Here is a 27,706-nt window from a genome sequence, read left to right on the forward strand (position 1 = left end):
TTATCTGGAGTGCTTAGCATTATAGACATGGTTTTAATAGTAAAACCTCTTTTGAGTCTTAGCAGACATTTAAACTTTTTCTTCTGAGGACCATTTGCTTGACAATTTATGCGATTTAGTTTGTTTTCGATTTTGAGACCAATATCTTATCTTATCCAAAGGACACACATCATTTAAAAAGTTGAAAAGTACCTTGAACTGATGACTAGTGAGTCCAGTTAGATGTTTCATATTTTGCGAGTCTTGTATAACATATTCATAAGACATAGAAGTCATGGAAATAGTTTTTACAATGTAGCTCTCGTTCCAGTCCTGGGGCATCTCCTCCTCTTCCCATATCTTTCCAAGCAAGCCATAGAGGATATCTGCTGATAGGTCGGGGTCAGCTTTCAGGGACTCTGGAGGTATGTTATCTGGGCCAGCTGCTTTCCCTGACTTAAGCATCTTGATAGAGCGCACAATCTCTAATTTGGATGGCTTCCCGCAGTTCACATTCAGCTCAGCTGAAGCCTCCGGTATTATTGGAAGTTCTGGCGGGGGAGGACGATTGAGGAGATCATTGAAGTATTGTGCCCACCGCTTAAGCTGCTCATCTTCCCTAGTCAAGATATTACCTTCTTTGTCCTTTACTTGGCTGCTAGTCTGTTGAAATTTACCCGCCAACTTCCTGGTGGTATCATAGAGGTCCCTCATATTGCCATGTGCTGCAGCCTCTTCTGCCTTCGTCGCTAGGGTATCATAATATTCCCTTTTATCTTGTTTGATCTTACGCTTTACTTCACTGTTTGCTGCCTCATACCTCTTGTGTGCCTCTGCCTTTTCTCTCCTTGTCCTGCTTCTGTTGTACTCTTCCTTCAGATGTTTTCTTTTGCTGATAGACCCCATGGTTCCTGGTGTAATCCATTCCTTGTGCTCAGCTGTCTTAGTCCCTAATACTTCTACACATGTTCTGTTAATACTCTCTTTGATGTCACTCCATTCATCCTCTATATTCAGATCTTGTAGGGGCTGAAATCTGTTAGACAACGACAACCGGAAGCTCTGTACTGTATCACTATCCATGAGGTAGTGCACATTGTACTTGTACCTCTTCATCTCATGCGCTATGATGGTAGCACGGCCTGGTTGGAACATAGTTCTCACGTTCCACGTGCCTAATAGGGATGCTGACTTAGGAGAAAGAAGAGCAATCGGCTGTGTAGGATCCTGACGGCTTTCCCTACGCTGCGTCATATGCTGTCTGTGTGACGACCCCCTATTCCCCAAGTCGATGGTTAAGTTAAAATTGATCAATGATTCTGTAATCCGTTACATCCACTGCACGGGGGATTAGCCTATGCAGCTTCACCAGAGCCCTGTTAGCCAGCATTACCTGTTTCCACCTCTCACGACGAGGACGTAGGGTTGGACTTTGAGAGGCATGGAAATAGGTTTAAATACAACATTACTCGTCTTCAACTCGTTGGTTGTAATGAGCGTTTCGATCTTCGACTTCAGCTCTGCATTTGACAATGTTTGGGTACTTTGATCCCTCGTTGGTGGTTCCACATCCTCAAAATCATACAAAGATGAGTCATTTTCTGGTAAAACATCGGGCATTTGGTCTTTAAGCTGTTTTCGTGCCTTCTTGGTCACGGCTTCGTATGGTCTCTGCTTGGGCGCCTTTCGTTTTCTTTGTGATTTGTGGACTTCTTTCTTTGATAAAGTCGCTTTAGACGGGTCAGGAAACTCATCCGTCGGTCCTTTTCCCCCTGACCAGTGTGCAGCACAAATATAAGTATTTTAGTTAACACTATCAACTGAGAAATTCTTTCTAGAACACGCATTTACCCAGCGTTGACAAAGTTCCAAGTCATGCTTCGGCTTTGGGAACGGAATGAAGACTTTCCTACCGTTTTTAAGCATTTCTTGAAGCGAATCTGGTAATCTTTCTGGATATCTTGAGTCATTTTTACATGTACCCCAACAGCAATGCCTGGTTGCAACCATTTTAGAAAGTTAGAGCATTTTTTGAGCGAAAATAGTCTTGCTTCTGACACGTTTCGCATACAACTCCTTGTAAAGATTCCGAGTGTTTGTCCTAAACTAGCGGGGGGTCCAAAGATGACATATCTATTTTTAGACCTGGCGCGCAGCACCATTAGCACATTACTAACATTACTGACAAATCGCTAAAATTCCATAAAATAAAATAAAACAGAACAGACATGTCTTAAGTAGGAAATAAGCCTGAGTGACTCTGTCACATATTTAAGATATTTCCCGACGAAATCCAAAGTGTGGCGGTGCGGGAACTTCAGCCGTCCAAATCATCGTTCGGAGTAGTGGGGTTAGCCAGGATTCCCGACCTCGTTCACGTTGTGTTCACGTTCGGTCTAATAGCTGGTCTATCTTCTTCGTAATAAAACAATCCCCGACGAACTTATTAAATCTGCGGGATTTATGACTATCGTAAATCTGGTGAACTCCGCCATACTAGACTTTGAGCCGGAAGGCGCGAAAAATTTATCTTTTGGCGCCAAACTCAGTCACGACTCCGAAGAGCTCGCTTCCTAACTTACCGAAAGATCAGCTAGAGTAAATTCCCTTGGAGTGGAACTGAAGAAGCTTCGAACACGGTTTTCTCATCTCGAATCGAGCATGGAGTCAAGTTTACAGACCCCTTTTTTTTCCACCTCGATGTTCGTGCCTTGTCGTGGTGAGGTGGCTTGAGTGCCTCAGTCAATGACTAATTGCAATAAAATTCCTATAAAGAATTCAGCTTCAGTTGGTGGGCTGTATTTTCTGCAAGGTAGAGGCCAGACTAACACGGACTTTGTCATTGTAGTTTTTGTTATGATTATTATAATTATCATTATTATTAATGATTTTGTTATTGTTATCATTATCTTTATGATTGTGATTGAATCATTTTCAAAATGAAATAGGCTGCTCAATGAGGATGGCATGCTGAGGCAAGTAGATTTTCATTTAATTACCCCCCCTCCCCCCAAATAGAAATTCAAGTGTTTCTGATAGTTTTCCTCTTCAATGGATTGTTAGAATGCAGAAGATTTTCTAAGACACATTGTACAGAGGGCTTGTCTTAAGTAGTTGTTTTCTGATTCAAAACCACCTGCCTGGTTCTGTTTCTCTTGGGTAGTTAGTCCATGGACTGTTGTTATCTGATGGCAGAACTAACAGGTGGATCTGTTTTTCTTGGGTAGTCAGTCCATTATGGGCTGTTGTTATCTAATGGCGGAACCACCAATCTGTTCTGTTTCTCTTGGGTAGTCAGTCTATGGACTGTTGTTATCTGATGGCAGAACCAGTCCCTATTTTTTTAAGCTCTATGCTGTCAGTCTTTTATGGACAGTTATTTGTATCTGATGGCAGTTTTAGCTTGCTCTTTTTGTTTTGAAAAATGTGTTGCTTATGCTGTTTTTCACGTATCATATGTTATTAGTCATAAGCACTTTGGTCAATCAATGCTATCATTGTCCTAATTATTATTATTTTTAATTCAGCTGCTACTCTTCTCTCTTTGACACAGGGCCCACTACAGACAGCACTAGCTTAATGAAGTCCCAAAACCTTTCACAACAGGCCAACTCAAGAACAGTCCTGAACAGTTTTTGGGGTTTTCCTGTCTTTTCTTGAGATTATTTTGCCCCAGTTTCAATTACTTGGATACTCATTCAGCTAGACTAACAATAACACCATTTCGTTCGTAGATAAACATTGAAATAATCATAGTAGTAATATAAATGATAATAATAATGATTTGTTATTGTTATTATTGTTATCTTTACGATTGTGATCATCATTTTCAAAATGAAATAGGTTGCTTAATGAGGATGGCATGCTGAGGCAAGTAGATGTTCATTTAATTTCTCCCCCTTCCCCCCAAATAGAAATTCAAGTGTTTCTGATAGTTTTTCTCTTCAATGGATTGTTAGAATGCAGAGGATTTTCTAAGACACATTGTACTGAGGGCTTGTCTTAAATAGTTGTTTTCTGATTCAAAACTACTTGCCTGGTTCTGTTTCTCTTGGGTAGTTAGTCCATGGACTGTTGTTATCTGATGGCAGAACTAACAGGTGGATCTGTTTTTCTTGGGTAGTCAGTCCATTATGGGCTGTTGTTATCTGATGGCAGAACCACCAATCTGTTCTGTTTCTCTTGGGTAGTCAGTCTATGGACTGTTGTTATCTGATGGCAGAACCAGTCCCCATTCTTTTCAGCTCTATACTGTCAGTCCTTTAGGGGCAGTTATTTTTATCTGATGGCAGTTTTAGCTTGCTCTTTTTGTTTTGAAAAATGTGTTGCTTAATATGCTGTTTGACATGTATCATCTGTTATTAGTCATAGGGTGACTTTGGTCAATCATTGCTATCACTGTCCTTATTATTATTATTATTATTATTATTATTATTATTGATTCAGCTGCTACTCTTCTCACTTTGGCACAGGGCCCACTACAGACAGCACTAGCTTAATGAAGTCCCAAAACCTTTCACAATGGGTCAACTCAAGAATTGCAGTCCTGAACAGTTTTTGGGGTTTCCTGTCTTTTCTTGAGATTATTTTGCCCCAGTTTCAATCCCCAGCTAGACTAACAATAATGCCATTTTGTTCATAGATAAATGCTGAAATAATCATAATAATAATATAAATGATAATAATAATGATTAGATTACTGGAACTAATCATAGGAATTATAACCATCAGGATAATGAACATTATTTCTATAACTATTGTAAATATTTTTATTATTGTTATTATTATTGTTATTATTATTGTTATCATTATTATTGTTGTCAATGTTATTATTATTTTCATAATGAATTATTAGAGATGCTTGGGAAAAAATGATCTAGTTCCCTCCAACTCATTATTCTTTCAGTTAAGTGAATAAAGACTTTTGTGAACAGTTACTGCTTTATTCTGTCATTCTTGATGACCATAGAAATGGCGAAAGTCCACAGATATTATCCCTCTAAGAGTTTCTCCAGGTGTTTTTTTTCCTCTGAATTTGGTTACAACAGAATGAAGGCCATCAGAGTATAGTGCGCCCAGCTAGACATGAATTGCATTAAAATTACAGGGTCATTTTGCTGTATTCAGGGTTTAATCTTAGCCTTCTACAGACAAGTTTGTTCCTCTAAATGCAAAACACATTTTATCGTTTTTTAAAACAAACTTACAAAAACTGCCAAGAAACAGCTACTAAATTTATGGAAAAATGACGAACAAGTCAACAGACTGTGTACTACACATCATTGAAATCAAAGTTTCACTTTAGGAACATAAAATCGCAAGGTCAGTTTCCCATTTCTAGTGCCTGAGAAAAGATCAGGCCACCAGATTACTTCAAATTCTCTGGTCGCTCGTCCCTCTCAATTTCCAACAACCAGTTTAGTTTACTGGGTGAGAATCGTGCTTAATTTCTTGCCCCAAAATTGCTCTTTCCTTGGTCGCCTGCAAAGCTTGTTGAGAGTTTAACAACTACTACTTGCAGCAACCTCCATATTCCCCCGATGGCTTTTCTTTAACTCTAATGGTACAGAACTTTGATGACTCAGACCAGAAATAACATCATTCCCTCTACCATCCCTGTAATAAGAAACTTTGGATTTTTCTCACCATACAGGGGGCCGCAAATGCATTTTTCCCTCGCACTGCTTATAAAAGCATTCGGCATGCCTGCTAACAAAGCTTGGATGTATGTTTCAGGAACTTAGTATCTTTCAACTCGACACCATTTGCCTGAAACCAAAATAATAATTACAAAAGTCAAGTGATTATTTACTTCTAGAGTGAAATGTACTAAATGATTTGCCCTTTCAAACATAAACCTGAGTTATCAGGTTTTGTCAATCACAAAATTACACGCCGGGTTATTAGTATTCCTTGGAGACCTTCTTATATTATCATAAATATCTAAGACAAGCAGGTCTTTTAGCTGGGTAATCTATGTTAAAAATTACGCTGTACAGCACTTAAATATATTCCTCACTCGTTATTTTTCTCACACTGCAACTTCGCGTAGTACGCAATTATTACTACGCAGTCATATCTGGTGTCCAATTGGGAGAAGAGTTTGTTATTATTTTTATTTTAGAGGTGAATTGCGATTTTTTTTATGTCCCTGTGGTGTTCGGATGGCACGAGAAACGGAGATATATTCTTGGATTTCAACACAGAGCTTTTAATATTTTCTAACATGTGTCGTCGCCATTACCGGAAGTGATTATACATCGAATCATGAACGGAAGCGAGGCTGAATTAATGTAAACGTAAATCGAATACAGCACATCTCCCCCTTTAAGATAATGAAAGAGAAACTTACTTAGACATACTTGTTTCTTATCTAGCGTGAAATTCAAAATTAAAACAACGTCAATCAAATGTCCTCAAGTAATCGTCATTTTGTTAAGAAACACATCCTGGGTAGCTATTGTCATTTGTCTCTGCACTAAGTCTCACACACACTAGAATACGCGTTCATAGTTATGACTTTCTGTCTGAGAAACCAGAGAAAATCTGGCCAGAAAGTATAACTTCACTTATGGCACATAATCCTTCAATCTAGATGAGGGCTTAGATTGACGGCCAGATCTGGTGTACACTTTTGATGTGCCAGTTCCTTCTGCAGTGTTAGCTGTTTGGGGTGAAGGAAGTTTAGGTGATGGAGGTACTGGCACCGGTGTGGGTTTGGCTGGAGATGTAGCTGCAGCTGGGGGTGGGGGTGGTATCTTGTTGATCTGTACTCTATTCCTTCTATATGACCCAGTGTCCGTATGGATCACATAAGAACGAGGTGTGCACTTCTCCACTACTATTCCAGACTGTCCTCTGTCTTGTACCATCACTTCATCTCCCTTCTCTAAGGGAACAAGAGGCCTCGCTGAATGCCTTCTGTCGAAGTGCAGCTTCTGTTTGGTTTTGTGATTGTCTTCAAACTGACGTAGGGCATGATTCTGCACAAGGTTAGGGGACAGCTGAGACGGGGCCACCGGCACTTTGGTTTTGAGCCTCCTTGACATCATTAGCTCAGCTGGAGAATAACCATTAGCCAATGGTGTCGCTCTATACTGTAGCAAAGCAAGATAAGGATCTTGAGAGCCAGCTAGGAGACGTTTAGCTGTTTGCACTGCTCTCTCTGCTTCACCGTTGCCTGAAGCATGACCTGGGCTGCTAGTGACATGTCGAAACCCGTAATCTAAAGTGAACATCTTAAATTCCCTTGATGTATAGTAGCTGGCATTGTCAGATTTTACTTGATCTGGAATTCCGAATCTGGAAAATGCACGTTTCATCCTGTCTATGACCTCTGCTGAGGCAGTTGAACTCAGACTAGCTACCTCTATCCATCTGGAGTAGTAATCAATCATTACTAAATACAGTCTTTTATTGAGTTCATAGACATCAGTGGCTATGTATTGCCATGGTCGTTGTGGGAGCATGGTAGGAACTAGAGGTTCTGGAGGATTTTTCCTGTTAGACTGACACTTGCGACAGTTTTCAATTAGCTCCTCTATATTCTTCATCATGCTTGGCCACCACACTGTGTTTCTGGCCAATGCCTTGCACTTGACAATCCCTTGGTGACCGTCGTGGATCTTATCCAGGACTTCCAATTTCATAGACGATGGTATAACGACTCGAGGTCCCATCATCAACAGCCCTTTAACCACTGTCAGCTCTGCTCTATGAGCAAAATAAGGGCTGACTAAACCCTTGACATTATGTTTTTCAGGCCAACCTTCAGCTACATAGTTCATAATTTGCCTGCATGCTTCATCCTCCTGTTGATGGATCATAATATCATCTAATTTGCTATCACTGATAGGCATTCCAGCTATGACTTGATGAGCATATAAGTTCACTTCCTCATGAAATGAGTCACCTGATTTGGCTGGTGTTGGAGAACGAGATAGCGTGTCGGCAGTGTACAACAGTTTTCCTGGCACATGAACAGGTGTGAACGAGTATCTCATGAGCCTCATTCTCATTCGTTGAATACGTACGGGTAGTTGATCCAACTCCTTCGTGGATAGCAGTGGTACAAGAGGCTTATGATCAGTCTCAAGTATAATATCCTTTCCCAGAATGTAATCTGTGAATCGTTCACATGCGAAGGTACTAGCTAAGGCCTCCTTCTCAATCTGGGCGTACCTTTTCTCTACATCCAGAAGGCTTTTGGACGCATACGCCACTGGCGCCCACCTGTCACCGTGCTTTTGCAAAAGCACTCCGCCAAGTCCGTATGAAGACGCATCTGCTGACACCTTGGTCTCCAGTGAAGGATCATATATTTGCAACACTGGGCTGCTCGTCAAGCATTGTTTAATCTCTTTAAAAGCCTGTTCCTGTGCTGGACCCCAGCACCATGCACTGTGAGAGCTCAAGAGTTCACGTAGAGGTTGTGTCATAGTAGCAAGGTTGGGTACAAACTTCATGAGCTGGTTCACTGTACCCATCAGACCTCTTACCTCACTCACATTCTCTGGAGCACGCATTTTCAATATAGCCTCAACCTTCTCTGGAGAGCTTTCCACACCATTAACTCCGATCCGATGACCTAGAAAGTCAATCTGGCTTTTGCTGAATTGGCACTTATCCTTATTCAAGGTGACACCTGCTGCTTTCAGCCGTGTTAATGTCTGTACGAGTCTCTCGTCATGTTCCTCCTGGTTCTTTCCGAACACGACAATGTCATCCATGAGACATACCACACCTTGTTGACCACCTAGTATTCGGTAGATCTCACTCTGAAACTTCTCAGGGCCAGATTTGATACCGAAGGGAATTCGCTTGTATCGAAATCGACCAAATGGTGAGATGAAGGTGGTCAGTTTCCTTGAATCTTCATCCAAGCAGATTTGGTGGAAGCCCGCATTGGCATCCAGTTTAGAGAAAACCTTAGCACCTCCCATCAGAGCAATTGTATAATCCACTGTGGGGAGCATGATTCTTTCTCTCTTCACTACTTCGTTAAGCTTCGTGAGATCCACACAGATCCTCACTTTGCCATTTCCTTTAGGCACCACGACCATAGGAGAACACCATTCCGATGGTTCTGTGCACCGTTCTATAACATCTAGCTCGATAAGCTTGTCAAGTTCAGCTTTGGCTAGAGGACGTAGTGGAATAGATATCCTCCTGGGAGTCATCACACTGTATGGCTCTGCGTTTTGCTCGATCTTAATCTTATATTCTCCTTCTAGCCTTCCTAAGCCTTTGAACATTGATCCGAACTCCGCTGACTGGATAGGATCTGACGTAACTTTTCCAATGAACTTAACGACACCTAGATCTGCACAAGCGTCTCTACCTAGCAATAGAGAGCCTTTGGGGAACACATATATATCCTCTGTGATTGTCTGATCACCTTTCTTTAGTTCTGCAGTAAAGAATCCAAGAGTTGAAAGGTTGCTTTGATCTGGGCCACTAAGAGGCCTGTCAGGCTTCTGCAAAATGAAGTGTGAAAACTGTGTATCATACACAGCTTTGGGAATGACTGTCACATCTGCTCCAGTATCAACAGCAAATTTCAGGCTCTGACCTGACACCTGGACTTCCGTAAACCATGCACTCCTGCGTTTCCTGTTGTTGATACTCTCAATAGAGTAACTTTCATCACTGATGCTTCCTAAGAAGTAGTACTCATCTGAGTCAGACTGCACTTCTGCTACCTCTTGTACAGACCCTTTTCCTTTGCTACTCCTGCAGACCTTGCCCCAATGTCCTGGGCGTTTGCACTTGTTACATTTACTGTCTTTTGCAGGGCATCTTTCTCTGGGGTGCACCTCCTTTCCACACCACCGGCATGACCGGCTATTCGATGCCTGGGAGCAATTTGATGCACTTCTTTGCTGCCCGTTACTACGTGGTCCCTTGTCACGAGGGCCTCCTTTCCGCCTATGTTGAACTACCTGCACTTTAGAAGTCTCTCCTTTTATATCCTGAGCCCACCTTCCAGAACATTCTTCTGCTCTACACTCATTTATCGCTTTTTCTAAAGTCAGTTCACCATCTCTCAACAGCCGTGCTCTGACCTTATCACTATTTATACCCAATACGATCTTATCTCTGACAAAATCGTCCTTTAGTTCACCGTAGGCACACGTAGACACGAGAGTGTTAATTTGTGATAAGAAATTATCGAAACTCTCACCTTCTGATTGCGTATACCTGTGAAACTTGTAACGTTCATAAGTAACGTTTGTTTTCGGCGTGCAGAACCTCTGGAATTTCTCCAGAATTAATTCCGGATCCAGTTTGTCCTCTGCTGGTACATGTTCCTCCCCTTCGGGGTCACCTACAGCTGGAGCCCATGTGAAGCCATTGTAGATTTTCAGCGCCTCCTCACCTGCGAGATTTAGCAGTATAGCACTTCTCCTTTCCTTACTGGCAGTAGATAATCCAATGGCGTTCACATATAATTCGTACTGCTGCTTGAACAACTTGAAATTCTCACTTGCATTTCCCGATAGACAAAGAGCTTTCGGTGGTGGAAGATTCGTAGCCATATTTCCGCGTAATTCCTGATCACTGATCGCTAAATATCCGTTCTGGACACAGTTTATATCTTCTTGTTCACTCCTGACACCATGTGGTGTTCGGATGGCACGAGAAACGGAGATATATTCTTGGATTTCAACACAGAGCTTTTAATATTTTCTAACATGTGTCGTCGCCATTACCGGAAGTGATTATACATCGAATCATGAACGGAAGCGAGGCTGAATTAATGTAAACGTAAATCGAATACAGCACAGTCCCCTATAGAGTCCTAAAGTGCTTACGTCACGTTTCCATAGCACCGGAATTCTGTGGTCTAAACAAACCAATATGGCGTCCCTAGCGTGACACATTGTCGTTGACCTCGAACATTTCAAGAGCTATAATAGCGCATTTTATCCTCCAATAATAGAAATAAGATAAAGAGAATCAAGATAACCTTTGGCCTTACTATTGAAGAGTATAATAAGCGGACAAAAGCACCTGATGAGCAATAATTCGAGTCAAAACGCCACGGAGACGAAGTTTGCGATGGGCCAGTGTTTTCATCCAGATTGCAATCACACATCTGAAAGCCACTGCTGCCGATTCTTTTCGTTTCCAGACCAGAAAAAACATAAAACACTCTATGATAAGTGGATATCATTTGTAAGGTGAGTATTTTTCGAAAAATATATATTTCGATGCTGTACCATCGATTAGAAATAGCTGGTTTTTTTTTATCTCAAACTGATTCACGATTAGCTGTTTCTCTTTCTTGTCTTATTTCTTTTCTCGCGGCTTTGCCTTTCCTTGTCTTCAGTCTTGATCTAAGATTATTTAGTTACTAAAAAACTATATGATAGTTGTGATTATCAAAGCTTTTACACTAACTAGTATTAAGTAACAAGCTCAGAGAAATACTCGCTTCGCATTCACGTCTTAGACTACAAGGTTAAGCATGTGACCAACTAAACTTTGGGTTTTTTAAGCGCAAGTATAGTAACTGCTTCTGTCTTTTTCTGTTATAGGAGAGGAGATAGAAAGCCCAGCAAACATTCGCGACTTTGCAGTTGTCACTTTAAAGATGGGCGAAAAGAAAATATGCCAACCATCAGTGACAGAAACAGGCACAAGCTGTTTGATAGTTTGGACTTGCTGCCAGGTACAGGACCAACACCTCCCAGTACACCTACCCCCAAGAAAAAACGGAAAGTGTCAGCCGAGCCCACGAAATTACCAACTGTAGCATCTGTGCTTGAAGAGATTAAAGAGAACTCTGAACCATGTTCCACTGAATGCTCACAAGAGGAAAAGACAAGTTCCAAAGAAGCTCTGCTGTCAATAGAGCTTGATATGACTTCAACAGAACTTGCTAAACACAAGGAAGTGTCAAGTTACTATAGTGCACACTACTCTGCTAAGAGCTTGAGCCCTGAGGTGATACGGATGGAGACAGGTCTACCCACTAAGGATGTTTTTGATATTGTTGTGGGATATGTTTCAAGATTCAAGGGTGAAATAAACTATTATGCTGGATGGAAGGTTGAGGCGATCACACTTGAGGACCAGATATTTATCACTCTGATGAAACTGAAACAAAATTATACCAATCTACATTTAGCCCAGTTGTTTTCATGCAGTGTTGCAACTGTTGCTAACATAGTAATAACTTTTGTCCATGTTCTGCATTCTCTCCTGTTCAAAGACATCATGACAACTGTGCCATCTAGAGAAAAGAACAAGATGTGTTTGCCATCTTCTTTCACTGAGTACAGCAGTTGCCGCATTGTGATTGATTGTACAGACATTGAAATTGCTGCACCTAAGCTCATGTCCCAGCAGAATGCTACATATTCCAGCTACAGGGGAATGAACTCTTTCAAAGTCATTATAGGGGTTGCCCCAAATGGAGTTATAACCTATGTTAGTGATCATGTGTGGTAGACAGCGTATAATTCCCTTCCTTCTCCTCCAAGTAAAAGTCTTTGTGCCCACAAGCTTCCTTGATTGTCGCATTTCGATGTGTGTAGGGGCACTTACACTCAATCACCGAGTCGTCTCCCACAAGTCCATCAGGGGAAGCACCCAGAACTCCCGACTCGTGTAGCCAAAGGCCGGTCTGTACAGGTGTAAAGTTTGTGATGTTGGTGAAGGATTTCAGGGCCTCAGTCTCATTGTCCTGTCCCCATGCAATTGCTTTAACTCCACTCAAGTTGTATTCCCCAAGTAGTCGCTTGATAAGAGACGGTGTAACTCTTTTTGCCTGGAGGACGGAGCCAAAATTACTGGCAGTCAGGCGGCCTCTACGAGCTTGGTGCCATGCAGGGCTGTTTCGCTGGCCAGCCGTGAGGGTGCTCACAACATTTATGGTTCTCTCCTCTACTTTGGCATTCTCAATCAAGTACTCTAATTGTTTTTCCTTCGTAGATGCCATAAGGAAACCTTCTGAGTAAATGATATCCTCAATCGTCTTGATCGGGAGAGGGGTAGCAGGTTGTGGTTCGGGACTCAAGATCCAGCAGGTCCCTGTAAATTTGCCATAGCGCTTTAGTTCGCTGTACAGCCACATCCGATCCTCTCGGCTAGGATCGCGCGCCAAAGGGCTGTAATCCTTCTTCTTCGGTGGCGCTGGAAACATCTGGCTTGCAGACTGTACGCTTTCTGCCTTTCGCTTTCGTTTCCATTGGCATTCCAGGTCCGTCCTGCTAAGGTTATGGATGCCATAAATAAATATGGCTGCCGCGTGACTGCACTTGAACTCGCCGCGAGGACACTCGCATTCTGTGTTTTTTATTTCAAGGTTTTCATCGAGATAAATCTGATAAAAAGATAATTCGAAACAGACACGTAAGTTGCAATCTATATTCCGCAATATAAACATTAAATTGGAGGTGAAATCGGGGTTGGGAGTTCTTCGAATTGAACATACGTGTTGTGATTCCAAATTGGCAACTTACTGTGACTTTGTAGTCCTTATTTTTCATGCTTGCTTGGACTTCACCTTTGATGACTCCCCTGGAATAAATAAAGCTTTGGACATGGTCGGATTTGAAGTGGTTTTCTCCGCGATCAAGCGATTTCCGCTCTCCAGAAAAGAAAGAAACGAGTGAGCATATCGATAAAGACGCCATGTTTGAAGTATGAGTTTAAACTGTTTAGACCAGAAAAAAATGCTGTCATGGCAACGTGACGTCACACTTTAGGACTCTATTAAGTCGAAGAAAAGTTCGAACAAATACTGAAAGTAACGAGTAATTAAGTCACTATGAACAACTCGTGCAAAGTGACAGCACTATCGAGCCAAACTGAGAACTGTTCTTTAATGATTTTTAACATGAACCACCAATTCTTACTATTTTTAATTTCTGGGTTTTAATAGACTTTGACATGTTCTTGAGAATATATTAAATCGGTTAGCGCTAGCGCTGTTGTTCCCTTCTAAATTATTTTGGTGGAAGCGCCTCACAAGACGCCGGTTCAACTAAAACCATGTTGGGCGACGTTGCATTTTGACTGCACAACCCGCAATTAAATTTAATTTTAACAGCTATTCGAGTGTGTGAAGAACGGAAAAGAGCAAAATTACATACCATCGGCTTTTGGGTGCAGGGATGAATTAAAACTTTCTACAATTCCACTTATCCATTGCTTGTAACTGACAGACCTTGTCCTTACTCTTGCGGGAGGCCGTACGATCTGTTGTCCATTGTAGAACTTGGCAAACGTAGCGCACTCTGCCTCGAGCGCAACAATGCGATCCTTCGATTCTCTATCTCAGTAGCGCAGTTGTGTTGAACATGGACGAATAATACATCGCAGCGTGTCTTGTAGATAGCTAGAGATGCCATGTTTAGGATAAGCGCTGAATATGGACGAGCGTTAAAGCCGCTACTGAAAAAGCACAATCGACCGCTTTTCTTTGTAAGGAGACCTTTCACACAGAAGAACTTCGATTTCACTCACCTAAGTAGCGAAGTACGCTACGAGCGGCGACGATGATCAAACACCTGGAAGATCACCGTGGTGTCCCTCTACTCTTTGGTATCATAACCAAGAGCAAACCCTTTCGACTTGTCACTAAGTTTTACGGTTTATAAAACAAAGGCCCCGCTCCACACAAAACCTTAAAGAAAGAAATACTGGAAAAGCTTACTTGGCTTGGAATTATAAAAATTTCCTATCTTAAAAATCGAAGATTTTCATGGTTTCCGTAACTTCGTATTTTTCCAAATTTGCTCATTTGCATGTTATGCTGTTTTGCATTTTCTTCAACGTATAATTTAGTTCAGCGTCGTTCATTTATCATCCTTAGAAGAAAATATTTTGATCTCTACGTTTAACTGTAAAATGCTTTGGCTTACATTGTGCGCATAATAGGAGCGTTAAAGTAAACATTTGTTGATTCCACGCGAGGGTTTTACCTGGAAAAATGCCTGCACACGAGTGACACCGACATTACCGCGTGTTCCTTTCTGGAAAACATTCGTGCTATGACAAGAAAGGTCAGCCTAAGGGTTTTGGGTTACCCAAACTATGCAATTTTGACGCCGAAAAGTGCCAAAAAGTAATTACAGAAACTTCATCCGCAACACCTTGAACGTGCTGTGGACGCGAACTGAGATCTTCTCTTACAGTTAATAATTGCCAGGCGGAACTCAGATCCGGCTTAGCCTAATTTGCATAAATTTTTTTGGTGGGCAAAGCTCGTCATGAGACGTATTAAACCCTTTGTTCCTGTAGATATGCTTGAAAAGGTTTATAGAAGCCTGGTGCAGCCTTACTTTGAATATTGTTCCCCCCTCTAGGACAACTGCGGAAAATTAATAAAAGACAAGTTACAAAGATTTCAATCTCGTGCTGCTAGGGTTCTTACTGGTGCTAGTTATGATATTCGTTCCGCTGATAAAGTCCGGAGCCTCTCTTGGGACACGCTTGATGCGAGGCGGCTTCGTCCCAAGTCAACATTGATGTATAAAATAGTAAATGATGACAATGCGCCCAACCTTAGGAACGCAATGCTTTGGAACCAACTCCCAAATAAATCAAAACTAGCGGAATCGATATATTCATTTAATAAATGTATCAAAACGTAATCGGGTTATGTCACACCACATGTGCTAATCTTTTACTCAGTTTACAATATGAACTTCAGTAGTTTGTTATAGTTGAATTTTTGTAGTTGTAGACTTACCCATATTATTGATCATCTACTTAGTTTATGATATGCACTTAGTTCATGATAGTTGAACTTTTATGGTTGTAGACCTACTACATTATCAGTCTTATATTATTAGTTCTGGTTTCTTTTTATATCTGTACAAACACGCCCTCCATGGAAACCAGCTGAGTGTTGTTGGGGCCAGCGTGTTTCTTTGATTTAAATAAAGTATACCTACCTACCTACCTACCTACCTACCTACCTTCCAACCGAAATATCGCTCAAATATCGGCGATATATCGCGATGATCGCGATATTCGGCGATTACCGTTTGCAATACTTTTGTACAGCGCTGTAGTATCAGCCAAAGAGCTTTGAATATTCTACGAGTGGTGGTCTTTGAACTCTTTCCACAGAAATCCTATGGTTACTTTCAATATTGAGCAAAAATATCCTCTATCAGAGTTGTTCTATAACTTTTTTTAATCACCTTTGGTAAAAGGTTCTGCGTTTTAACTTGTGATTAAGTGGAAATGATGACCTTTGTAAAAACATATCAGAAAATCCTATTTTCCTTGGATATAACTAGACGTAGAGCCTAACTGTCACATTTTGAAATGATCAAGGGAACAACTGTTATTTATCGCCCGGGCTGGGGATGTAGGGTCGGAGAATTTAAAAAGGGATCAAATTCTTTTTTATTCGCTCTACGGAGTATAAAGGAGAGGGGAGAATATAGAAAATTAACTACCAATGGAGGAGATCTTAGAACACTATTCGTGTGGGGTAAGGTAATTTTTACAGAGAAGAAGGAACAAATAATGACCGGGGGCGCTTTCCATTCGACCAAAAATTCCGGAAATTTTGGGTGGGGGAGTGAATGGAACGGACAATTCCCGGAATTTCATTCTTGAATTTTGGGTGTACCTTGCGAGGTTGGCCTAAAATTCCGGAAAATCGGAATAACCGGAAAATTCCTTTCCATTTGAACATTCCTGCTTGGGCCCAGTTTCTCTGAGCCCGGAATCAAATTAAACATGGCGGAAGCTTGCCATACCCAATATCAGTGCTCGTCGTGTTTTTATGCGGCAGATGATTTAAACACATTATTGCACCATTGTTGCACCGGAGTGGCCACAGCAAACTTTGAAAAGTAGTGCGAAAATACATAAAAGCTACGTGTGATGTCTTAAAGGAATGTTATAAGTGACGAGCACACTTTCTAATTGCAAGGCAAATATTCCCGCCAATGAGTAACAGTAAATGCATGTAATTTGCAGCGGGAACGTTTACTTTTCGCATTCTTTATGCCTATAATTATAAAAGCGCATGTATTGTTGAAACATGTTGGCCTGGGACGACTTGGTCCAACCAACCAGAAAATACTGTTCCATTCGTCACATGAAATACCTGGAGTTTCAAACCAGAATTTTTGGTCGAATGGAAAGCGCCCCGGATGTAATACGGAATTATAGGACTTCAACTCCACGTAGGCAATTTTTCTGAAAATTTTTCATTATTGTGAAAGATCTTTAAGTAATGGATAACTAAGTCTGACACAGTATTAGGATGTAATTACAACATTCCACAACAACAAAACAGTTGAAAGCAAATACTTTGCTGCTTTATAACGGCAAACATTTTTTTAGATTTATGAAACGTCAAATTTTTCCAAATCCGTGAGCTTGTCGAAATAGGCGTATTTAATTTTTAAATCTGCGTAAAACTTTAGAGGGTAACTGTCTTTATAGGTATACCTATTAATGGAGGTCAAGAGGTAAAACGTTTAGGGGACTAATTCAAGATAAATTGGCAAGATTACAAAATACACTCTTTCACCGGACAAGCCAGATAGCTCAAACCCGTAAGTTCGATCAAAACACACGTTCGTTACTTCCAGCGCAAGAGAAAATGTTTGGTGATTTCGTCTCAAGAACAAGAGACACCCCGAGTGCAGATCCTTCACAATCGTTGTTGTGGCAAACATTTTGCTCAGCGCCTTTTCCGCAAATTTTTGTTCACAGTTTGTAGGTTCAGTGGTTTCCTTTTTAGCGCATGCACAAAGTTTAATATCCACCAATTTATCTGCGCATGACTCAAACTCGCTGTCGGTAGACACCCGTACAAAGCTGGTCAACCACACTTTGTCTTCAGCTTGAGCATATTGTTTAACAGAAACCTTGAGAACTTCGTCCTCTTTGTATCCGGGTGGGGGGAGCACGGGAATGTACATTGTGGTGGTGATATACTCTCCTTGCGCCCGTTGTACAATGTTTTTGAACGATTTTCCCACCAAACGTTGGCAGTTTCCGTATTCCTGTTCTACGATAATTGGCCACCACCGTCACCTTAAAGATACTCCAAAGCGTTTTGTCCAACAATAAGAGACTTGGCCACGGAGTTTTACAAACAGATAATAAAGAACTGCATCTCACAATACTGTACCTGTGGAGGCGGCAATCTATGTAAAGGAAAATGGCAATTTTAACACCAACATTTCAATTTGATTTTTAAAATCTTCATTAAAAATTTTCTTATTCAAACATTTCCAAAACTGCTTTCTTAGATGGGAAATAAAAGCCTTAATAACAAGCGGTGAGTCTTTCTGAAAAATTGACCGTGAACCGTCAAAAGGCAAATTTAAAAATTGTAAAAAAAAAAACTTTACCAGTTTTTTAGTTTTAAATTTTTTCTCCACAGATATTAACAATTGTCTTGGTGGCAGTTTTGTCTGCAATCATAGCTGAAAAGATGCATTTCGGTCCTAGTTTACATAAACGTGGGGGTGAGTTAACAAACGTTTTCATATGTTTCACAAGATCTCAAACAGACTTGCGTAATCCTTACAAAACACGGAAGGCTGTTCAATGAACAGAAGCAATCACTGAGACGGCAGCAAAGGCGATGAACCAATCAGCAAGGGCAACAAAGACGCGTGACCGATAGGAAGCACGGGAAAAGTCACCTAATCAAGAGGACAGAACTGATGGTAAGTTGTCAATCTTCCTTTGTCCGATACCAAATGATAACTTGGCCTCACGTCTGTGTTTCCTCTGTGGAAATGGTATGGTCATGATGTAAAGTTGCATCGCTCTGATATTTTTTTTGTCCAGATCTCAGCCTCTCTCCTCATCTGGGTTTACACAAATAAACGTAAGGCGTCGTCGCCACCTGAAATTAAATGCAAGCTACATAGGCAAGGATCCTGAGAAGTTAGCTTATTGATAAGTAAAGGTAAAGTTACTTCAACATCAGGCCGTTTATTTCCCTATTTTTTAACTTCTGCGTGACAGTCTCCTCTCCCTCCACAGAATATAAAGAGGCCCTTTTTTTAATGCGTCTAAATCTCAAACGAAGTTGAGCTTCTTTCAAAATTAAAATATTCAGAAAAACAACTTTTGTTAGTTATATATTTCCAACATGCCTAACGCGAAGAAGCTGTATTAATTTGGCTTGATATAGTATCTTTCGGTAAGAAATGCAATTGAAACGTATGTGCACGATTAATTCTTCGCAGTAAAGAGCACTATTTAAGCAATAGCGAAAATCAGACCTGGACAAATTTAGGCCTGTACGGGATTCGAACCACTCACCTCTGCGATACTAGTGCAACGCTCTACCAATTGAGCTAACAAGCCAACTGAGAGCAGGTCATCAAATTAATTCAACATATATAACGCAATTTAGTTTTGCTGACTGAGTTGATAAATTGGCTTCCGTAAAACCTACATAAAGCTGACAATTGGAGCGTGGGCCCTTTGCTCTGACGAATGGCCAACGCTCGAAATGTCAGCTTTATGACTCTTTACGGAAGCCAATTTATATCTTCAACTCACCTGATGAAACCAAACTATCGTGTATTACCCCACCGACGGAGCACCACAGTTTCTTTAGAAGACGTGTCCCTTTATTAGTTTGTAAGAAATGACCAAGTAAAAATAACATACCCATTAATCTTACAAATCTAAGGAAATGAATGTTTTCCATATAAGGCAAATAATTGTTAAATTGTATCCATCTGGTTTGTGCATTATCTATAGTTCAGACAAAGAAGGCTGTGAACAAGCTTATCAGTATTATGGACATCCGGGACACGTGGAGGATAGAAGCTGCGACGAGGTTTATTACCCAGACATCTGTTCGCTCCAAGTTACAAAGTCAGGAGAACATAGACTGTCATGTGACACTGGGGATTGTGGCTCTTCACGTATTGAAATCGGCTCCATAAATCCAAATATGGGCAAAATTTCTGAATGGACGCCATTATCGAAGAGAACAATGGCCTTAACCGTTCAAAAAGCTGTGGAAACAAACAGGAAAAACGGGTTTGGCTTCCTGTTTTTGAGGTGTGGAAGTCTTCTCCAAGTACTCATCTTTCCCACGATATTACACAAACTTAAAGATAGCAGAGAAAGACATAAAATCAATGTTAACGTGATCCTTCTGGATTCTATATCCAGAGCGCATTTTTACAGAAGTCTTCCACGAGCTGTGGATGTTCTCCGAAAAATTTCACGTGATCTTAGCATCAAGGCCTCTTCCCTGGACTTTAAACTCTTCCAGAGTGTAGATCAACAGACATTTGATAACTTGAGGCCATTTTTCTCAGTAGTCATTAAAGGTATTAATATAAAACGCGATCTACACAACTGTTTTCAAAACTTTTTGTCCTACATTCAAACTGGCCAAAGCAGCCCTCCTTCCCCATCCTTTACGAGTTCCTTTACACAACGTGTATGCACAAACCAGACTCATTGAAGTTATTTGTATCTCAGATGATAATGTTTTAACTGACACTGCAAAGACTAGTAAGGCTCCTTTAGGCGCAGAGGTGCTGTACGGGACCTTCAAAAAACGGGGCTAGCAGACCCTTTATCAAGAGGATCTTTGCTGGTTTGACCTTTGGGGAATGGTCTTGATAGATCTTGAAATACGAAGAAGACCCAACATGGACCCAGACTTCATAGAAAGGTAAAGCTTTCAGAATATGGGGTTTTCAAGAAATTTGGTAGGCCCTCTATCATACTGAAATTGTCCTTAAAGTTGACTCTCTGAATGCCTCTGCTTCGTGGAAGTACTTCAGTTTTTGATCTATTACACTGAAAGAGCCTGTGACAAACATGTTGACAACAAGTCGATAACTGATCGTAACTTTTTTTCAAAGAAACCATTATTTGACAGCCAAAAGTTAAATTTTTAATACTTTCCAGGTGGAGAGAATTCCAAGAAAAGATTAAGAAGAAATTCATCGATAACTTTGGCCTGATGCATTTCTCCGGAACCGTACTGGAAAAGTATAATGAAACAAACCATGATAAAACTCCTCCCAAGTGTGCTTAAATGGACAGTTCTTCAGTAAATATTTCATGGATTATCTACAAATGGTGTACACTGCTATTAACAGCGACTCCAGGGAGAAACCAGTTCTTTCGTTCATGCATTTCAACACTGGACACGAAGACACTGGTAAACGGATAAGAAACACTGACGCCAATTTAGCAGAATTCTTTATCAACATGGCGGCGATACCTGACACCCTGACGATGATATTTTCTGACCACGGTAATAAAAACACTCACTACAGTCAGAGCACAGAGGAGGGAAGAAGAGAAATATTTGACACTGTCTCTTTCATGGTTATTCCCGATGGCGTCGCAAAAACACTTGGTAAGGAAAGGGTGCCGGACTGCCTTAGTTGAAAATCAAAGACGCCTCTTTACATTTCTCGATGTGCACCGTGTGCTTATGAGTTTAAACGACCCTAAGAAGATGCTGTCCCAGAATAATTCAGAGGATGGCATATTTGCAGTCTTACCAGCAAATCGCACATGCGCAGACTTAAGCCTGATGCCGCTAACCTTGTGCAAGTGCGAGGACTTTGACAGATATAATTCGGTTGAATATAACTCAGACAGTCACAAGTGGTTGGCAGAATTTGCGCTCGGAACTTTAAACGATGCCATTCAAAAACAACACATGGGAAATAAGAGAGAAAGGGTATCGATAACACTTGGACCTGATTTACAGATTTAAAGAAGTATTTCCTCTCGGTGTTATCAATGATAAATGAATCTTTAATCGTTTTTCTCGCGATTGTCGGTCGTGATAATCGTGAGGAAAACGTGTGTGTGCGTGTGTGTACGTGTGTGTGCGTGTGAGTGTGTGTGTGTGTGTGTGTGTGTGTGTGTGTTATATCTAACCCAAATCATTACATTACATAAATCACCTAAGTATAGCTGCCTTTTATTTTTCTAGCCTCTATGGTTATTTGGGGCAGCTAGTACTCCTCTATATTCTTGTCAATTTATCATTATTTTTATCAGTATTTTTTATGTTGGGTACAAATAAAGTTGTTGTAGTTGTTTGTCATGATGAGATTGTAAAGTATGAATTGAAGATCGCTTCCTCAGCGATATGGTTCAGTCTAAGGTTTAGACTCCTAAAGTTACCAGGCAGACTAAGATTTGGAAACTCGTCATAATATCACTTTCGCACGTCACATGATATACTTGGTATATTTCTGAGTTCACCAGCGAGTCCTCTACAGACAGGTGGTAGGGCATTTGATTGTCCTATCAGTAGGTCTCAGGCCTAAATCCTCTTTGGCGACTCAAATATTTTCTTTTCCTGGGCTGGTAACATGTGGTTCATGACCCTTTTCTAAAATAATCACAACCCCGGTTCGACAAAATATAATTCGCCGTCATCATAGATGTCTTTTTAATGTTATGTTGTATTCTCCCTTAAAGCTTCTTTTGGCAAATTTCAATTTTGTGAGTCTGTTCACTGACTTCAGATTCATACTAAAATTAGAAAAATAATTTTTTTGTTAAAATATGTGACACGACAGCTGCAGCTAAGTCACCCGTTGATTCGAGATGGTCTGTAATCTATCAGATTTATCGGGTTTTTGGGTGTTTGCATCCTCAAATACGCAAGTAACATTTTGCGATATCGGAAGTGTTTCCAAGGATATTACGTTTTGTCAGTTAGCTGTAGACGTGTAACAAAGGAATTGTTCATAAACTGTGAGTATTGAAGGCGATGGCTTACATACAACTTACTCTGACTTCTCAAAGAGAATTATCTTAGAGATTTTACGGCGAACATCTTGCATTTTTGGCGGTTGACCGTTAATATTTGGCCAATTTGACAGTTAGCGATTAAGCTCGTTTAGGGCATCTTCTCAATAAAAGCTTACACAGCTGAACTAAATCGTGCTCGTAACTTGACCAAAAGAAGTTTATAAATGTATCCAGTTTTCAAAAGCACGAGGTTACTAAGATTATTGTTGTTCCTTGAAGTCGGGTTTCAAGTCTATCGTACATGGACTAACAAATCCCATACCATGTAATTCATTACTTCCCAATCATTCCAGATTTTTCAACCTCGATTAACCTCCGCAGTGAATCTTCAGCGTTTGAAATATTCGAGGACAAATCGTGAAACTTAAAAGCACTTCTATTAGCCCAACATATGCTCGATTTTCGCGATATATGAAGGACTTCCGATACGCATATAAAAATTCAAGTTTAGGGTGTCAAGGACTCTCCAAACGGATAATTTTAGCTAAACAGCAATAGTTCAATGCTTTTCTACAGTACAGCCAAATTGAAAATCGGGAGAATCGAGGATACTGACTTTTGAAAATTTCTAGATGTGTCCTTACAACCCGTATGGATGACTAAAAATTGTATTAACACTTATTATTGCGGATCTTCTGAATCTTCCGATAAAAAGAAAAAAGCCTTTGCTCTGCCAATGAAATAGGACCTTACTTACAGTTCGGCGCTTAGAATGTCTTAGCATTTCGTTCGTCACTTGCAGGTGAGCTTTGAAATATTTAAAACTGATTTTATCACTGCTTTTGCAAAAGAAAACTTTTTTTTTTTTTTGCACACAGGGAAGTGTGATTGAACTTAACTGATAACTCAAATGAGCACGTATTAAAATGTATGTTTGAAGGTGGAGTTTAATGAGGGCCAGCAGCCCATTTAAGTCTCTTAGCAGCCATTCACCTGCTTTAAATGTCCTCATGAAATATTCTCTGTCCAGATTCTAACAAAAATGAAAAATCTGCAAAAATGAGACATCTTTTTTTATTTTCTGGCGAAAAACCGTCGTTTAAACACGTTCCGATTTTTTCTTTTTTTTTTAGAATGTCTGGTTTTAATGATGGGCCTCGCTAGGGATAAAAATCTTGAGTGTTTTTTATATAATGCCTCTCTCAGCGCCGATTTCACAATTTTTACCCAGGTCATTGTCTTCTGTTGTAGACCTAATGAAATTTCAAGAGCCACCAAACATTTTGTTTTTTAATAACCCTCTTAGATATTGTTATCAGGTCTAGTGACAGTTTACACTAGAAAATTGATTTGCTTTCGTTGTGAAATTAGTACGTTTTATTATTGGTATGTTCGAGAGGCTTTTTACTCTGCTCATTAGCCTCTCTTTCAGGATTGATTTCAACTTCGAGTCTTTACAAAACTGTGCGAGCCCGAAGTTAAAATGCCCGGGTTTGATGAAACATATTTTTCCTTGAGCTGAGCGAGCTTTTAAGACTTCACTGCTCTAAATCATAAACTTTAAACCTCGTTCGCGTCAGATCTTCATTCCCGCCTCCTAAAATCAGTTTTAATGAGCGTTTGTAGATCAAATTTTCAGACGACGGCTTAATCAGGATCGTTCACTCTGTATGGACAAAGCCTTTTTTATGTAGAATATTATAACATGTCACCCTAGCGGACTTCTTGAATAATTTTACGAAAGGTTTCTTTTCTTAAACCTAAAGCTGTATACACACGTCAGTATAAAACGTTTTCTTCTTCATCACGGACATTAGAGTTGTTTGTCGTCTTTTTTTTTTTTTTAGGTAAGTCAACAAACTAACGAAGTAAACCGAACATAGAATTAATTATGTGATCTGCACACTTTTCTCAGACTTTGTTAACCGCTGCTGAAATGAAAGTAGTGCCAGTTTAACATTACGTTATTTCGATACGAAAGGAATTTGGGAACTTTTCGACATAGAAGAGGAAAAAGTGATATTCATACTTAATATGAAAGGTAATCAATTCTCACTGATTTATCCAGCTGGCCACGACGGACTAACTTTGAAATATATGTATTTAGTTGTGTTGGTGTCAAATCTAGAAAACAGCACATAATTGTTTAGGGCTTTTGGTGGTTTTACCCATGCTCGAAAATTCATTAATGCTCAAATAAAGTTTTAAGAAAAGCCTCGACCGGTCACTTTCTCTATTAAAAAGCAAATTTTCATCAATAAAAGCTTTCATTTTGGTCTCGCAAAGACTCTTAACGATACTCTAAATTTAAAATAAGTTTCTTCGTTTGAAAAAAAAAACGGAAAAAGAGCTTACTCCATATGAAGTGCGCACGCACGACTTTGATCCACTTGTTGCGATACATGAAAACACGAACGAGTGAGCGCAACAAACGAGTGAGGAAGATTGGAAGCGAACAACTGTGAGAATACATCGTTCGTCCAATCAGAGACACGAACTGTAGTACTCCACAGTGTAAATCTCAGTATGTATGAAATAAGTACGTATTCTTTTTTTAAAAAAAATTAGCACGACCTTTGACTAAAGAGAAGGAAGAAGGCAAACTAACACGGAAACATGTCCACTTCGTTTTGATCATATCAATCGAAAAAGGCTTTTCTATCACCCAAAAGTAAAGGACGCCGTGCAGAGGCGCTGACGAAGACAAAATATAGGGGAGTTTTCCGCACGCAAGTGATAGCAGGGAGAAGGGAGACCGCTCTTGTAACCAATTCAAGCCAACAAAACATGTTTAGTTAATTTAGGTTTTAGCAGAATGAAAATCAGTAAAAGAGAACTAAAACACTGAACTATCCATAGAATTCTAGTAGTTACAAGCTTTTGCTTCATTTGAAGTCGACAAGCATCGGTTTAAGCGACTTCTATGAATTTTAGACCGTGTTTAACGAAATAGTTTTAAAACATGTTTAAGCCACATGTAAATGAGGTAAGAGATAAATTCATATTAAAACTAATACTAATTTTGCTCCATATAGAAAGAGAACACCTAATTAATAAAATATAGAAGCCTTGACAGAACTCTGTTCTGCTATAAAAACGCGCAGAAAGAGAAACACGAGACGCAGTCGAATGTTTCTCCTCACTTCTTAGATCACCCAGCAAGCAGCAGGAGGCAGGACCGGTGGGCCATAGATAGCAAACACGCAGAAGAAGAATGTGGCTTGTATCTTGCCCGCCATAGGAACCGAACTGATTAATTCAATTAATAAGGGATTAGGAAATAATAGCGGGGCTCCCACGCGCGCGAAGCGCGCGTGGAGCAGAGCCCCATTCCCATGGGATGTGGTCAACCTATTTTCGTTTGGTTGTCACGTGACTGACCGAGCATACGTAAGTACGTACGTACGTGCCCTCTGTCATGCATGCTATCACGAAAATACTATATATGATCAGGTCGGATTTTTCGTTCATTTGCGATCGATTTAGACCTTGTGGAACTCAGAATGTAAAGTAACAATGCTATAGAATACTCTGCTTGGAAAAGATTGGATATCAAACAATTTGGCTTCCGTTCCAAACTGTCTACAACATCAGCTCTCACCAGTTTTGCAGATGAGGTCCTATTGCATATGGAGAGTGGAGAACTATGTGGTGCAGTGTTCTTAGATTTGACCAAGGCATTCGATACCGTTGACCGTAAGATCTTGTTATCTAAATTGTCGGCTATCGGTGTCTCGGTCAGCACGCTACAGTGGTTCAAGTCCTACCTGAGTCATTCTAAACAGCGGACTGCCTGTAGTGATGCTATGTCTGACCCTCTCCCGATGACCTTTGGGGTGCCACAGGGGAGTATTCTAGGACCGTTTCTCTTCTTGGTTTATATTAATGACCTTCCTCTGGCTATAAAGAATTGCAAGGTGACTTTGTATGCTGATGACACGGTCCTGTACTACTTTGCTAAGGAGCCACACCTGTTGGAAGAGGCACTGAATGATGATCTCTTGCAAGTTGGCCTGTGGCTACATGGAAATAAGCTAACTCTGAATCTTACTAAGACGAAATCCACGATTATAGGTAGTAATAGGAAACTTGTTGGTATTTCCTCGTTATCATTATCTATTTTTGACACTGATATAAATTCTACAACTAGTTTTAAATATTTGGGAGTCATGTTGTCCTCAACTTTTACATGGTCCGACCGTGTTGAGTATATTTCATGTAAGGTTAATAAGAACCTTGGTCTTTTACGTAAGATTAAGTATTTTTTACCTTATAATGCCCAGTTACCTTTTTATAATAGCTTAGCGCTGCCTATTTTTGATTATGCTGATTTAGTCTGGGGTGACAAGGACAATGTCACACTAATGAAGGAATTGCAAATTCTGCAAAACAAAGCAGCTAGGTTAATATTAGATAGATCACTTCACTCCTCAGCCACTGATGCATTAACAGTCTTGAAATGGCTAAATCTTGAAGAACGTATGAAATGTCATCGATGTATATATGCATACAAGTGTATTAATGGCGAAATTAATCATTCTTTGGACATTGTAAGAAAGAGTGATATGCACTCCTACAATACGCGCAACAACGATACTATAAAGCTCCCCAAAATCAAATACAATTGGGGAAAACATCGTTCGCGGTATCACTGTTTCAAAGACTTTAATGAATTAGAGAGAACTGTAAGAAACTCAGTAAGTTTGCCAATTTTTAAGAAGTGTCTTTTTTTCTGCTTTTATAATTAAGTATTTTTTTTTAATTAATTTTTGCAGTGTATATGTTGTAATCATTTTTATATTTCGATTTTAGCTCAAATTTCTATATTTTAATTGTATTTTTATATGATACACATCTAGTATTTAGGACCTCTATGTAAACCACTATTGTGATGGAGTTTCCTAAAAAAAGATTGTTATTATTATTAAAGGTGACAGAATAAGCTCTCGAGTCAACGACACTACGATTTCCCAAGACAATGCGAATTATGGACGTAAAGTGAAAACCGAGCTTTCGGACTTCAAGCAGGGCT

General features: G+C 40.1%; 3 protein-coding genes and 2 pseudogenes across 4 annotated transcripts; 2 read left to right on the top strand and 3 right to left on the bottom strand.

Annotated features, from left to right (window-relative positions):
* Positions 1-1,233, bottom strand: part of LOC148734668 (uncharacterized) — a 1,875-nt pseudogene extending 642 nt beyond the window's left edge.
* On the bottom strand, positions 1,086-2,146 carry LOC148734669 (uncharacterized). 2 transcript variants are annotated; one of them, XM_088752581.1, is made up of 2 exons: positions 1,893-2,125; positions 1,086-1,751 (listed from the first exon to the last, which is right to left on the bottom strand). In XM_088752581.1, the coding sequence occupies exons 1-2, from the start codon at positions 1,987-1,989 to the stop codon at positions 1,369-1,371; spliced, it is 480 nt and encodes a 159-aa protein (XP_088608707.1). In that variant the 5' UTR covers positions 1,990-2,125; the 3' UTR covers positions 1,086-1,368. The 2 variants fall into 2 exon arrangements, 1 of the variants encoding a protein (XP_088608707.1); XR_015998540.1 differs by having other exon boundaries at positions 1,423-1,751; positions 1,831-2,146.
* Positions 2,147-10,790: 8,644 nt separating this feature from the next.
* On the top strand, positions 10,791-12,435 carry LOC148734670 (uncharacterized). The gene is made up of 2 exons (XM_088752570.1): positions 10,791-11,162; positions 11,520-12,435. The coding sequence occupies exons 1-2, from the start codon at positions 10,996-10,998 to the stop codon at positions 12,433-12,435; spliced, it is 1,083 nt and encodes a 360-aa protein (XP_088608696.1). The 5' UTR covers positions 10,791-10,995.
* On the bottom strand, positions 11,561-13,622 carry LOC148734671 (uncharacterized). The gene is made up of 2 exons (XM_088752571.1): positions 13,449-13,622; positions 11,561-13,309 (listed from the first exon to the last, which is right to left on the bottom strand). The coding sequence occupies exons 1-2, from the start codon at positions 13,620-13,622 to the stop codon at positions 12,416-12,418; spliced, it is 1,068 nt and encodes a 355-aa protein (XP_088608697.1). The 3' UTR covers positions 11,561-12,415.
* A 2,780-nt stretch (positions 13,623-16,402) lies between these two features.
* LOC148734672 (uncharacterized) lies at positions 16,403-21,682 on the top strand (annotated as a pseudogene).
* The last annotated feature ends 6,024 nt before the right edge of the window (positions 21,683-27,706 follow it).

The sequence above is a fragment of the Stylophora pistillata genome, chromosome 3, assembly GCF_964205215.1.
Source record: "Stylophora pistillata chromosome 3, jaStyPist1.2, whole genome shotgun sequence".
NCBI lineage: Eukaryota > Metazoa > Cnidaria > Anthozoa > Scleractinia > Pocilloporidae > Stylophora > Stylophora pistillata.